The sequence below is a fragment of the Cetorhinus maximus genome, chromosome 17 (genome assembly GCF_964194155.1).
Source record: "Cetorhinus maximus chromosome 17, sCetMax3.hap1.1, whole genome shotgun sequence".
Taxonomy (NCBI): Eukaryota; Metazoa; Chordata; class Chondrichthyes; order Lamniformes; family Cetorhinidae; genus Cetorhinus; species Cetorhinus maximus.
The window spans coordinates 93,636,976-93,651,862 of record NC_135895.1 but is presented as its reverse complement, the minus strand read 5'-3'; the positions used below and the strand labels follow the sequence as shown (position 1 = coordinate 93,651,862).

General features: G+C 40.3%; 1 protein-coding gene across 1 annotated transcript; it reads left to right on the top strand.

Annotated features, from left to right (window-relative positions):
• Window positions 1–480: 480 nt before the first annotated feature.
• Window positions 481–14,778, top strand: mgst3a (microsomal glutathione S-transferase 3a). The gene is made up of 6 exons (XM_078561601.1): window positions 481–545; window positions 4,594–4,723; window positions 7,561–7,634; window positions 9,177–9,234; window positions 11,755–11,827; window positions 14,527–14,778. The coding sequence occupies exons 2-6, from the start codon at window positions 4,604–4,606 to the stop codon at window positions 14,637–14,639; spliced, it is 438 nt and encodes a 145-aa protein (XP_078417727.1). The 5' UTR covers window positions 481–545; window positions 4,594–4,603; the 3' UTR covers window positions 14,640–14,778.
• Window positions 14,779–14,887: the final 109 nt, after the last annotated feature.

Below are 14,887 nucleotides of genomic sequence, written 5' to 3'. Positions count from 1 at the left end.
TTAAGGCAAGAAATCTGCCATCCTTACCTGGTCTGGCCTGCATGTGACTCCAGGGCCACAGCTGTGTGGTTGACTCTGAAATGGCCTAGCAAGCCTTCAGTTCTCAAGGGCAATTAGGGATGGGCAATAAATGCTGGCCCAGCCTCTGATGCCCACATCCCATGAATAAATGTAACTCTTTCGAGTTATCAACAGTCACAGATTGCAACTCTTTCGAGTACAATCACAGTTCTTGGTTTCCTGGAGTGGGACATGAACCCACAACCTTCTGATTCAAAGGCGAGGGTGCTATGAACTGAGCCACAGCTGACACCGCTCTTGAATAAATGTAAAGAGGGACATTTGAGCTATTGTGAGCAAATTGGCGAGACACCGGGACGTTTGAACAAATGTGCCCTTGCAGACTCTGATCCACTTTTCCTCGGTCTGCAATCCGCTTTTTCCAAACCACTCCTTCCCAGTGTAGCTATAAACGCCCAGGTTTGTAACGTCCTCTGCACTGATCAATGCGAGTGTGAAGTGCAAGGACAAAGAGGAAAAGGAGGGTAGGGAATGTCTACAGTGCTCGGAAAATGCATTTATTCTATTCTCGGCGGAGGAGCAGATCGCAGCAGCTAAAGAATAAGCTTCATTGATACAGATTGAAATGTTTTTTTTTTAAAAAAGAGAAGGCAAAGGGGTCAAACTGCGTGAAACCAGCTTCCTGGTCTACATGAGTCCGGGTCTGCAGATAACCCGCCTTCACCAATGGCCTTTTTAATGGTAGATGGGTTTCAGTTTGTTTTTGTTGAGGATAATGTTGGGAAATATCTCACCCAAAATAAAAATCCGGAATAAGGCTTCAATCGGGGTCTTGCCTTATTCGCAAGCAGCTGATGCCGTGGTTCTGTTGTAATGCGGAGTCACATCGCGTCTACCGCCTCCTCCCAAAGCTATTTCATTTAACCCTGTCGGCATAACCTTTTGTAATTGATCAATCTTTTAGAATTGTGTTTGAGGGTGGCTGGGGTGGTGGAGTGTATTTCTAGATGGTCTTCAATAAGGTGGCGCACAAGATTAGGGTTTGTGAGATGGGGGTAATTTATTAGCAAAGATTGCGGATTGGCTAATGGACAAAACGCAGTCGGAATAAACAAGTCAGCATGCATATACAGCAAGCAATTGTGAAGGCAAATGTATATGTTAGCCTTTATTGTAGTGGGAGTGGAGTACCTGAGTTTTTTAAAAAAAGTCTTGCTGCAATTATATAGAGGCTTTGGTGAGACCACACTTGGATTACAGTGTGCAGATTTGAGCTCTGAGATGAGGAAGGCTATATGTACCTTGGACAGAGTGCAACAAAGGTTCACTGGATTGGTTTTCTGAGGGCTGTCTTATGTTGAGAGAGTAACATGAGCTATATTCTCAGGCGATTAGAAGAATGAGAGATAATCTCATAACAAAATTCTGAGGGGGCTTGTCACGGAAGATGTTGAAAGGCTGTTTTTTTTGCTCTCCTGGCTGGAGAGCCTAGAACTAGGGGTCATAGTCTCAGGGTTACAGATTGGCCATTTCAGACTGAGCTGAGGAGAAATTTTTTTCACTCAAAGAGTTGGGAATCTTTGGAATTTTGTACCCTGGAGAGATGTGGATGCTCCATTGTTGAGTATATTCGGGACTGAGATTGATAGATTTTTGGACACTAAGGGAATCGAGGAATAGGCTGTCAATGAATCATGGCAATTCATGTTTGGAACATAATTTGTCACTTTGATTTCCATCTCAATCACAACAATCATTGCTTTTATTGGGAACTTCCCAAGGGGGCCTATTACTCTTGTCTTCCCTTGTCAATAGATGGAAGAAATATCATTCAGAATATTAATTATTTGGTCATCATATCTTCCATCCACAACTGTTTTAATCCAGTTTGCATCTTTGATGTCTTTGCTAGTGTGAGATTTGTCAGAGTTATTCCAACTGTAATATCTTGAATTAATAGTTAACTATTTATCCTGTTTACTAATCTTGTCAAAGCAATTTGTTTTCCTCCTTGCCCCTCCTTTTGAAAGTATGAGGCCACTCCATTATTAGAAATGGGTGTATGAAGCAATTTGCAGTATTTTGTAGAATTAGGCTAACTTCAGTAACATTTTAATGAGGAAAGTGGCACATTCATTGGAAGATTCAGTTCTCCAGGGCTGAGATTTTGTCCTTTTCGTACATGTCAGTGCTGTATTTTTGATCTTATTAGTAGGAGGCTTCCTGATCGATTGTGCTCTGTGGTATTTACACTTAGATCCTATGCTTTTTCAATGGCATATGTCATTGCATTGTTTTTTCTGTCAAATTTACTTCCAAGTTTTATGCTCGTTTTGATGCATTCACCCAGCTCTTGACATTAAAATTCCCTAGATTCAGATAAAGTTTCCATTAGATTGGAAAATAGTGAATATAACTCTATTCAAAAAAGGAGACAGCAAGTGCGAAGCTACGGGCCAGTTAGCTTAACATCTGTCATAGGGAAAATGTTAGCTATTATTAAAGATGTATTAGCAGGGCAGTTATCAAGCAGAGTCAACATGTTTTTGGGAGAGGGAAATAATGTTTGACTAATTTATTGGAGTTCTTTGAAGAAGTAATATGTGCTGTGGATAAAAGGGAACTGGTGGATGTACTGTAATTAGGTTTCCAGAAGGCATTTAGTAAGGTGCCACATCAAAGGTTATTGTAGAAAATAAAAGCTCATGGTGTAGGGAGTAACACTGGCATGGATAGAAGATTGGCTGGCTAACAGAAGGCATAAATGGGTTATTTTCTGATTGGCAAGGTGTAACGAGTGGTGTGCCACAGGGATCAGTGCTAGGGCCTCTAGCTTTTACAATTTATATAAGTGACTTGGATGAAGGGACCAAAGGTGTGGTTGCTACATTTGCTGATGAGACAAAGATGGGTATGAAAGTAAGTTGTGAAGAGGACATAAGTAGGCTACAAAAGCATATAGAAAGGTTAAGTGAGTGGGCAAAGATCTGGCACATGGAGTACAAAGTAGGGAAAATGTAAAATTGTCCATTTTGGTGGGAAGAAAGAAACATTGTCTAAATGATGTGAGATTGCAGAGCTCAGATGTAGAGGGATCTGGGTGTCCTAGTGCACGAATCACAAAAGTTTAGTATGCAGGTACAGCAAGTAATTGGGAAAGCTAATAGAATGTTATTGTTTATTGTGAGGAGAATTGAATACAGAAATAGGGAGGTTATGCTTCAGTTGTACAGGGTGTTGATGAGACCACATCTGGAGTACTGTGTAGAGTATTGGTGGTCTTATTTAAGGAAGAATATAAATGCATTGGAAACAGTTCAGAGGTGTACTTGACTAACAACTAGAAATGGGCAGTTTGTCTTATGAGAAAAGGATGGACAGACTAGGCTTGTATCCGCTGGAGTTTAGAAGAGTAAGAGGTGACTTGACTGAAACATATACGATCCTGAGGGGTCTTGACAGGGTAGATGTAGAGAGGATGTTTCCTCTTGTTGGAGAATCTAGAACTAGGGGTCACAGTTTAAAAATAAGGGATCACTCATTTAAGACACATGAGAGGAAATTTTTGCTGTCCGGTTCATGAGTCTTTGGAACTCTGCTTCCACCGCCTTTTTGAGGAAGAGAGCCTTTTTAAGACCGAGGTAGATGGATTCTTGATGAGTAAGGGGGTGAAACAAAAACAGAAAATGCTGGAAAGCTCAGGTCTAACAGCATCTGTGGAGAGAAAAACAGAGTTAACGTTTCAAGTCTGTATGACACTAGTCTTCAAAGCTTCAGGGGGTGAAAGGTTATTGGGGGTAGGTGGGAATGTGGAGTTGAGGTTACAATCAGGTCAGCCATGATCCTATTGAATGGCAGAGCAGGCTCAAGGGGCCGAGTGGCCTATTGCTCCAAATTTGTATGCATGTATGTATTATTTGGTCATGTGTTGATCTATCACAATTGTGCTTTCTACATTCCTTTCCTTATATTACATCAGTAATTCTCTTGTATGTGAATTATCACCTTGCCTGCCCAAGCCTTTCTATTTGTACCACACCCCAACCCAATAAAAAGTTGACTTGTCACATTATTTCAAGCATATCGTGTTGATATTATGGAAGGAGGAAAGCAATTTGTATTTGTATAGTATCTTTCACAACTGCAGGACACCAAGTGCTTTACAGCCAGTGAAGTGCTTTTTGTAGTAGTCATTAAGGTTGGGAATGTGGCAATTTATTTGAATACAGCAAGGTACCGCAGACAACAGTGAAATAATAACCGGATAATTAACTGAAACAGGAACAATTTTATAACAAATTATTAAGTTGTTGTTTTGAGGCATAATATCGCAAAGTGATGAAATGCTGGTTTCTGAGAGGGTGTTGTACCTTGGCCCAGTTCCCATTTAGAGATACTGATAAAAGTGAGATTTTATGCTCTGTGAGAAAGGCTGGAGGAATGGGGTGTGGAAATTGGCAGGAGAGTAAACTAACTATTGGATATTAGTTTGCCAGTTAGTAATCAGGAAACTGCCCTGGTAAATCATTTTATCACCCAAACAAAATCACTTTTTTTTTGTTTGCTTTTTAGGATTCGAAAGATGGTGGGGGTACTTTCAAAAGAGTATGGGGCTGTGGTGCTGACTGGCACAGCCAGTTTTGTCATGGTCTGTTACCTTGCTTATAAAGTTGGAGCAGCACGCAAGAAGTACAAAGTGGAGGTGAGTTTATACCAAGAAGCATGATAAGCTGGAGTTGCTGAATTAGTTCATGCTGGATTCACTATCCATTCTGTCTTTTTTTTTAGATATGTCTTAAGATGGGTGTGGGTGAAGTAGTGGCAGTTTGAAAGCCTTTCAGGTCTCCAGTGTAGGTGCAGTGGTATACGTACTTTGTGATTAGGCAAAGATGAAATGGGTGGAAGGCTATCCTGTTTAATGCACAAAACAAATTGTCATTTTATTCTTGTATACGCAATATCTCCCAGCTGCTTCCTGAATTGTAGTAGCTAATGTCTGAGTTGCTTGTTCAAGTATAGGTCACCAGTATGAATAAGCATTATGATATGGAGATTTACAACACTTGGCAAGCTTTGCTTAATTATAAAAGATAAAAGCAAAAAACTGCGGATGCTGGAAATCCAAAATAAAAATACCTGGAAAAACTCAGCAGGTCTGACAGCATCTGCGGAGAGGAACACAGTTAATGTTTCGAGTTCTTCAACAGAACTAAGGAAAAATAGAAGAGGTGAAATATAAGCTGGTTTAAGGCGGGGTGGGACAGGTAGAGCTGGATAGAGGGCCAGTGAAAGGTGGAGATAGCCAAAAGATGTCATAGACAAAAGGACAAAGAGGTATTGAAGGTGGTGATATTATCTAAGGAATCTACTAATAGGTGACATTAAGGGTAGAAAGCAGGATGAGCAAGGTACAGATAGCCCTAGTAGGGGTGGGGTGGGGGAAAGAATCAAAATAGGCTAAAAGGTAGAGATAAAACAATGGATGGAAATACATTTAAAAATAATGGAAATAGGTGGGAAAAGAAAAATCTATATAAATTATTGGAAAAAAGGGGGATCGGAAAGGGGGTGCGGATGGAGGAGAGAGTTCATGATCTAAAATTGTTGAACTTTCAGTCTGGAAGGCTGTAAAGTGCCTAGTCGGAAGATGAGGTGCTGTTCCTCCAGTTTGCATTGAGCTTCACTGGAACAATGCAGCAGGCCAAGGACGGACATGTGGGCATGAGAGCAGGGTGGAGTGTTGAAATGGCAAGCGACAGGGAGGTCTGGGTCATGCTTGTGGACAGACCGAAGGTGTTCCGCAAAGCGGTCACCCAGTCTGCGTTTGGTCTCTCCAGTGTAGAGGAAATCGCATTGGGAGCAGCGAATGCAGTAGACTTAATTATGTTTGTCAATTTGCACATGAATTATGCCATTTCATATTTGACCTGTTGACTTTGTGTGTGATCTATAATGTCACAAGGCTTTTCAATTATTTATTTCCATCGCAACAGTTCTCAACACTGGTTACAATTTTTATATTTGGACAGTGATGGTTTTACAACACGCGTGTGAAGTAGAAACTGCAATGCGTAATTGCAAGCTGTGTAATATAATTGGTCCCTCATCAGAGTATTTCAAACCTGTCTCTGCTTTACTTGACTTGCAGCTCATGAGGCTTAACAGAAAGAAATAAGATGTTGACTCAGTTACTGATTGCTAACAAAACAGGATGGCACATCTATAAGGACAGGAATAACCAGAATCTTGTCTTTCCCATTCTCTCGTGAGGCCTGCCACTTGTATTGGAATTGTCCCCAGAAGCTGCAGGCAACCTCCAGTATCTCAACAAAGTGATTGTCCTTCATGCTGGTTGAAGAGCATTATCGCCTAGCTGTTGCCATCCTTGCCTGCCAGTCTAATCAATGCACTTTCCAGTAGTTAGCCACTAGATGCCCATCTCACGTGGCACGTTTGAGTGTCTCTAGCTCAGAACGCTGGAATTTTTTCACCTTCTGTTCAATTAGAACGCTAACAATTGTCATCCATATAAAGCAGGTCGTGCTTTAAGAGGAGACTGTAGCTACAGCTTTCCACACGCTTAGGTTCCAGGGAATAATTAATTTTTTACAAAAAAAATGAGAGTTGTATGTCACCATCAAATGGACAGAAGGACAGGTTTGTCAACTTAATTTTAGTCAAATAACTCTTAGCTGCAGTTGAGTGGTGACTACTGTAGTTTTGCATCAGCTGGCACATGTTTGACTAGGAAGAATTTGTCTTTGAATTTGACTGGAAAATAAAATTTGAGAGTTTATACTTGAATACTAAATCTAGAATGATAAACGAGGGACCCTTCCTATCAGTTTAGAAACTATGGGGAAGGTATTGGAATGGAGCATTTCCTCAGATAACTTATTTTCCAAATAAATTCAAAAATTTTGTGCAGTTTTATTTCTGTTGGGTTTGAGAATGAATGTGATTTGGGAGAGGAGAAATATTTCCTGTTCTGTTGTCACATTATGAAATAGGCACCAGTGGGTTGCTGATAATGTGAACTGGGAAGTGAAGCTTTTAAGGTAGGATTTTGTATGTTGTGAAAGACAGGCAAAGTGTGGGGTGCTTCACCTGGAAGAGGACAGAGGGCATAAGGCTGTCACAGAATGTAAACTGAGTTTAGGACCATCTGCTGAAATTTCAGCCGGCTGTTCCTCTTCACCTAAAAGTTAGCTCTTAAATATAAAGGCCAGGGGCTTTCATCCATTTGATCCCATCATCCTTATTTTAGTACATATGCTTTTATTTGTAGTAATGATTTTTGTGCCGATAATCGGAGCCCAGATTTTTGTGTATGTAAATAGCCATCCTTCTTGTTTGAGCTGTAACCAAACCTGCACTGAATATGACAATAATTCCAATAAAATCCCAACTTGAAATCTACTCAATGCATTCACTGTAGGTCATGCTAGCTGAAATTTGGATTTGTGTGCATCTGGTCCAGTACCAACGTAACATGATCCTGTGTTTCTAACAATGTTCTAACAATCTCTTTTTATAAAGTATCCTATTATGTACAGTGATGATCCTGACACAGGACACTTGTTCAACTGTATCCAGCGTGCTCATCAAAATACGTAAGTGTCACTGACTATGCACCAAGTTACATGTACTCAGTAATAATTTTCATAATTTTGCAGTGTGATCTTTCATATCTCAAAAGGGCAGTTAAAAAGAAACTTTCTAATTCCAGTTGAAGGTAAAACCTTGGCAAGCAATTGCTTAATTAGCTTTCTTCCATTTTGAAATTTGACTTGTAATCCTTTATTTGAAAAAAAATGACCATGTGATTTAATTGTTTTAAATTGATACTATTAGACAAGCAAAATTCTTGCAGACTACAGCTTCTACTTCTGATTAAGTTCTATTTATCTTCAACTGGTGACAATGCAATATTAGTATTAGCAATGCAAAATAGCAGTCCACGTGAAAAGATCGGAGGGCATTGTCTTGGATTAACTGAAGTCTTCTAGAGTATGAAGTTACAAGCGATGGAACTTTTACCTTCAGTGATCAAGGCATTGGTGAGGATCCAGTTGGCTAGCAGGGTGTTTGGAGGCAGAAGAAGACTATAGTCTTAGTGATTGACCACATTGGATAGAAATCTCAGCCTGGGGTGGGGTGGGGGGCGGAGACCAATCCAGTAAATCTCATCCTCTGTTCTAATGAGCATCGATGGCTGAATGATCAGAAATAGGAGCTGGAGTAGGCCATTCAGCCCATCGAGTCCACTCTGCCATTCCATCAGACCGTGGCTGATTGTGGCTTTAACTCCACTTTCCTGCCTACCCCCATATCCCTTGGCTCCCTTGTCAATCAAAAATCTGTCTAACCCGGCCTCCACTGCTCTCTGAGGAAGAGAATTCCAAAGACTAACAACCCTCAAAGATAGACACAAGGAGGAATTTCTTCTAAGTGGGAGACTGCTTATTTTTAAACTGTGGTTCTAGATTCTTGCTGTATTATTCTGATAATTGGGATTGAAAGGGAATGCAGGAAACAGGTGATTAACCTCATGGCGCAAATGATCAAAAACAGCAAGACCGATTACAAATCCATTGAAATGAGTTACCCTTAAATGATAGGAGTGGATGAATGCTTAACCCATGACATTCCTGCATACAATTGTAGCAAACATATTGCACCGTTTATTTTAAGTGGGGGTCAACTATCTACCCAATTATTCTTTAGCTTGTGTGGAATTGTGGAACTGAGTTTTACAAACCATCTAGATTGAGCTGGAGAATGACAGACAAATTGTTACTTTTTATTTGGTGACTTGTTTGGGAGGATTTCAATTCCAGCAACTAGCCCACTATCCTTGAACTCCACTTACACTTTTTGTTTTACTTTCTTGTCTTTATTCACCATCTTTTGCTTTTTAAAGCAACTGCTACCCTTGTACGTAGCCCCTAACGTTGGATTGCACAGATGACTATTGAAGTTGATTTAGCAGCTACTCTGGTCAGCCATTTAGTTTGTCTCCATCTAGCTTCTGCCCTTTTGTTACTATAAGCTGTAGTGATCAGACATCTTTCTCAAACACAATATGCTTAACTTTATATCCTCCAGATCTAGAAATTAATGACCTTTTTCTCCTTTCTTGTTACATGTTTTAGACTGGAAGCATATCCACCATTCCTCTTCTTTCTGGCAGTGGGTGGAATCTGGCGCCCAGTAAGTAATGTTCAGAATTTCATTATTCAATCTTTTGACTGTTTTCCCAGATTTTGGAAAACGCCCTACTATTAGGTAACCTTCACAATTATGCTGTTTGAATAAAGGATGCTGAATAGCTTTCTTTTGTTCTTGGCACCCACTGTTGCCATCAAATAAGAGGCAGCTCAATAAAGCTCCATCCACTATTGCCTTGAAGTTTTTGAACCCCAACTAGTGAAGGGTTCCCCATAGACAACTTTCTACTGTCTTCACCTGGAAGAAGCAAACTTGTGATGCTCCATTTTTGTAAATAAAATCAAATTGTCCTTTGAAAAAAAAAGAAATAGACCAGTGTGGTTTTTTTTAATATCTAGTTTGTAATCGGGGTGTGATTTCCCAGTTGTAACAAAAATCACTCCTAATTCAGCACTGTCTAAGAACTAGACTGGTCCAGTTACAGCCACTGTAACTTGCATTCCATCACTGCTGATTTGGTCCCAGAGACAAAATATCTCCTCTGGTTGAAGTGTTTCAGCTACCAGCTATGCTACTGGTATTTCATGGATACAAATTTCAGCTTGGGCTGATCATTTGTATTCCCGTCATTTCACGTGAAGATGCACTTTCAATTCCAAAGCAAACTGGTGCCATGAAAATATTTTCCTCCTTCCCTTCTGCCTATGGCCGACATGAAACTGGCAATCTCCATCAAATTCCACAAGAATTGCTGTTCTGAAAAGGAGCAAGTTCCTTCACGGTACAAGAGGGGGACCTTTTTGAGCCCAACATCAAAGTGTATTGTCCGTCAAGGTAGAGTTTGTTTCAGACTGACTTGGGGCCTGATGCTGAGACTAGGGTGCCAAGTGGAAGAACATTTCATTTTCAATAACATAGCCCCTCGCCTTAATGAGCATAATATTGATCAAAATCCATGCATTTTTAAAAAAAAATCCAGACTTTGATGCACACTACCAAACCTAGCTAGGAATGGCAATCCATAATATGGAACTTTGTCAATAAATTGAAGGAAGTATTGCTGAAAGAGATTTTTGTCAAAGCTCTTCACCTTGCACTCATCGGGATAATTTGCAAGAATATCGATGTCGGAGGATATATATTTATACTGTATAAGAAGAGTGTAGATTGTTAGTGAGTGGACGCTGGTAGAAGTGTTGCTATGTGGAATGCACTGGTTGATGGTGACTGACAGTTACCTTCCAAGCATTGTTTGACATTTAAACCAGGCAGCTGGATTCTAATTGGTCAAGACATTGCCCTGGGGAATGAACAGCAATGTGTGTACATGTTCTTTTTCTGCAAAGAACAGGGCCCTGTGTATTAACATGTAGCTTCCAGTACACACACATGCACCACTTTTTGCGAAATTGTACTGATGAGTGCGGGGTGAACAGATTCAACAAAAAGTCTTTTTTTTCAGCAATACTCCAATTCTGTACTACCAAATGACTATAGATTCAAGGAACTTAACTCTTTCAAAATATTGCAAGATACATGCAGATAAAGGTGATCGTTTGATACATCTTAGCTATCCATTGAGAAAGATGTCCGCTTTAGGGCTGGAAATCCCAGGATTTTTCTGGTCTTCCCTCTATTCGATCGTCTTGATGCTACCTATCAATTTCCTGGCTCTTTTCTGAATAGCTTCCAGTACTTGTCGTGTCTCTGGTGACAAACTGACTTGACTAGGGCATTACAAAGTTGGTAGTATTTTGGTTAGTTTTTTTGTTGCATGCCATTCTGCAGTCTGAAAATAGAACTACCCATACCCGCTTGTTTTCAGCTAAATTTTAATTCTTTTGACACCATTCATAGACTATTCGAGTCACCCATTTTTATTTGTTCATATTGAATTCCGTCTGCCACTGTTGGCCCACTTCCTTTGGCGTACCCGAGCGATTCCTTGGTGTGATATTGTCTGAAGTCCACCAGTTTGTAAAGTTTCTAAATCAAATTAATTACTATTGCTGCTTGTGGACCTATTTCCATATCTTGGGAGCCTCCTCTTGACAGATGCAGACATGAATGACAACATTCTTCTTCACCTCCAATGTGCCAGCTTGGCCTTCTAAGGAAAAGAAGTATTTGAGGACTTTGAGGGATCTCAAGCCCAAATGAGGTCATGGTTTACTGGGATGCAGTGATTGCTGAGCCACAGACTTGGACAACCTATAGTTTTTAGTGTTTATACGTCACTGTCCATGTTGTCCAGATAGCCCAACACACTTAAAAGTACAACCAACAAAGCAAGATTCCACAAAAAGCAAGTGTATGGAGCGGTTTTGGCTGAGCAAGGAATGTTGGTGAAGACACCAGAACTACCTGCCAAGGGATGGTCTCCATCCACCTCTTAAGTCCAGTAGCTCAAATGAACACTTCAGGCAATGCAGCACAGCGTTTTGTACTCTACTAAATGGTAGCCTTAAATGCGTCCTCTTGTTGAGTTTGAGCTACAGACAAGAGTCCTGTCAAATGTGCCAAGCTGACTGGACCTTAACCATTGCTGTGTTTTTTTTAAAGCGACTGGTGACTACACTCGGAGGAATTTGGATAATTGGAAGAATTGTTTACGCACATGGTTATTACACTGGAGGTAAATGCTTTAACCTAAATCAAGCTTGTTTTTAAAAAAAATATATTGTCTATCATTTCAATGTAAAATTTTATATCAGATCCTTGGTAAGGCAAGATGACCACTTGCGTTTTTTTAATATGTTGAACCCAAATAGTGCAACTTAATGACCACCAATTAGTAGCTTAGCACAGTGGTTTTAAAAATAGTTAACACTACTGAATTCTGCTTAACATTCAGTATCACATAGCCAAAACGACTGACGAAGCAGTTGTTAACTTAAAGAGGGTCACAATTGCTTAAAGTTCAATATTTTGTCTCTATGGAAATCATAAGGCTGAAGAATTTCATGATCTGAAGAGTATCAGTGTATACTTACAAACATGCGTTTACTTGATCTAGGGGCCAAAGTGTGTTTCTATCTAAGTATTGACATACTGGAATACATGCAGTCAGCTGATTCCATCTTCAAGGAAAAAACTAATTTATTTCACACTGTCTATAGTGTTTAAGTTTATTTTCAGTATTTATAACACTTCACAATTCTTTATCAAAAATGCTCCTGCTGCATTACCTCAGCATAACATAAAATTGTTCCTTGCAACAGTTGCTCACTCTTTCTCACACAAACACTACCCCACAGTCACTGATCAAGCTCAGTCTTTTTGCTAGCTGAAGTGACCATCCACAAGCATAATGCCAGGCACATTCAACATACTTTGGAGATACACTTAATGAAAGGGCATTCCTAATGATGTTACACTCTTGGATTGTATCTGTCATTTTAAGGTATTTGCTTAAAGATGGTTGGTCAGGTCAGATATTTAAAATTTCAATCCTGACTCCAATCTAAACTCACTTCTGGATTTAATGGAGGCAGGTTGGCAATTTAAATGTCAATGAGGCTGGCAGCCTCTAATTTAACCTGCTTTGCAAGTTTAATTATGTCTTTTCCCAGACCTTGAGAAACTTGGCAGCTGAAGGGAGGGCAAGGGTGGTTTTGGGGAGAAGGGAAGTATCACCTCTGTACTGTCTGTGGGCCAGGAGGACCATAGGTGCTACCCACTTTACCCATACAAAGACTCCTGGGATTTGAGATTGCATCTTTCCCCTGTGCCCACCAGGAACCCAATAGCACCAGCAGGCTCCTTACTTGTACTTGCAGTATGCCTTGGAGTATACTCGGCCCAACTGGGAGATGAGGTGATTAATCGGACTAACTTCTGGATGGGGAAAGATATGTGCTTCAGGGTTTCCATGTCTGAAACTCTCCTGCCTGTCAATCTCTGAACCATTGTGTCTGCTGTCAGTCTAAGCATCTATCATGGACCTGGCCTTGCATAACTTGAAATTCTGGTCTTCCCTAACCTATTTAATTGGAACAAATTCGACTGGAACACAATCTATTCCCTTCATCTTAAATCTCAATCAGATCACTCCTAAGTTTATGCTTCTCTATAAAATGTAGAGCTCCAACTCTAAGCCTATCTTGATAACAAAGATGCTTTACACTGGAAATTATTCCTCATCTGCATAATTTCCAAAGCCTCTAGCACCTATCATCATCGAGGAGTCTAAAACTGGTCACACTCATTCAAATTGGGCCTGATTTAAGGTCTTTCATTCAATTGTATGAATGCACCTCCCAACATCCTATTCTCTCTATCATTTCTTAGCATTGTTCATGTATCTTTGAGATTTATGCCCAGATTGTTCATTCTTCATGTTTCTGTAATGTCTTTTCCTTAAAGGGCTGTGTGAATGTTGAGTATTTTCCCTGCACTTTCACTCATTTTTCCAGATCTGCTTTATCCAATTCAGGATCGTAGAGAGTTGGAGCCCATTCTGACAGGCAGTGAGTGCTAGGTGGGTTACACCCATGGTGGGACACCAGTCCATCATAGGGCGCACACTAAGGTGCAATTTTAACTATAGCCAATCCACCTAACCAGCACGTCTTTGGACGGTGGGAGGAAACCTAAGCACCCAGCAGAAACCCACGCAGACACAGGGAGAACATGCAAACTCCACAGACACCAGAGACCAGAACTGAACCCAGGTCCCTGGAGCTGTGAGGCAGCAGCACTAACTACTGTGCTGCCCCACCCTACACTTATCCAAATTAAACATCATCTGCCAGTCATGAGCTCAATCTCCCAACACTAAGATCCACCTTGGGTGCTTAATGATATCTTCCTGCATGGGAAGTGTACCGTGGAAGGGCTCTTCAAGCATTAGCAGACTGCTTGCACCCTGAATCAGACATACCAGCAAGAATATGTTGAAGGATTCAAGTGTTGAACCTCAGTTACATTTTAAAATATTTACTAGAGTGCTCCCATGAGATATTTTACACTTATTCAAAGATTGCACCCTTGCCTTAAGAGGCTCCCTCAATCTATTACTTGGATCAAGCTTTTCCAATATTTAATGTAGCTGAGTTTTGACTGCACTCCTCCTCTGATGTGATGCATCTTGACGTTGTTAAAGGCTCTGTATAAATAACTCGAGTTGCTGCGCTCCACCTATTTTTAGTTTTGACAACTTGAAGCCTTACTACTTTGAAGAAAAGCTGTAGTTTTTAGTATGTGTTTGGTAGTGAACTACTACTTTAACATCGAGTGAAGTTGTGTTGGATGAACATTGAGGAAAGGTTAATTACTTTTATCTCAAATGGGTCTTAGTTTAACATTTCCTTTTTAACCTTTTGTGTTTCTTAGATCCTAGTAACAGAATATATGGTGGATTTGGTTCACTGGCTCTCCTGGGACTCATGGGGACTGCAGCGTCATGTGGATTTCACCAACTGGGATGGTACAAGTCTTGCTGCTAAGCTTAATTTATAACTTTGACGAATGTACACTTGATTAGCAGAACTAGAGCATCAACTTTATCTCTAATAGCAGTCACCTGCTTCTGAAGTTTGTACACTGAACCTTTTTATAAAATGAGAATAAAGTTCTTGCATATGACCATTGTCTAATTGCTTTGTGCTTGTGCCCCAACCGTATCCTATGCATTACATTTTTGGAAATGTTATTTTTACCAAAGCCCCTTTAAACTGACCATCTCACTGCTGGA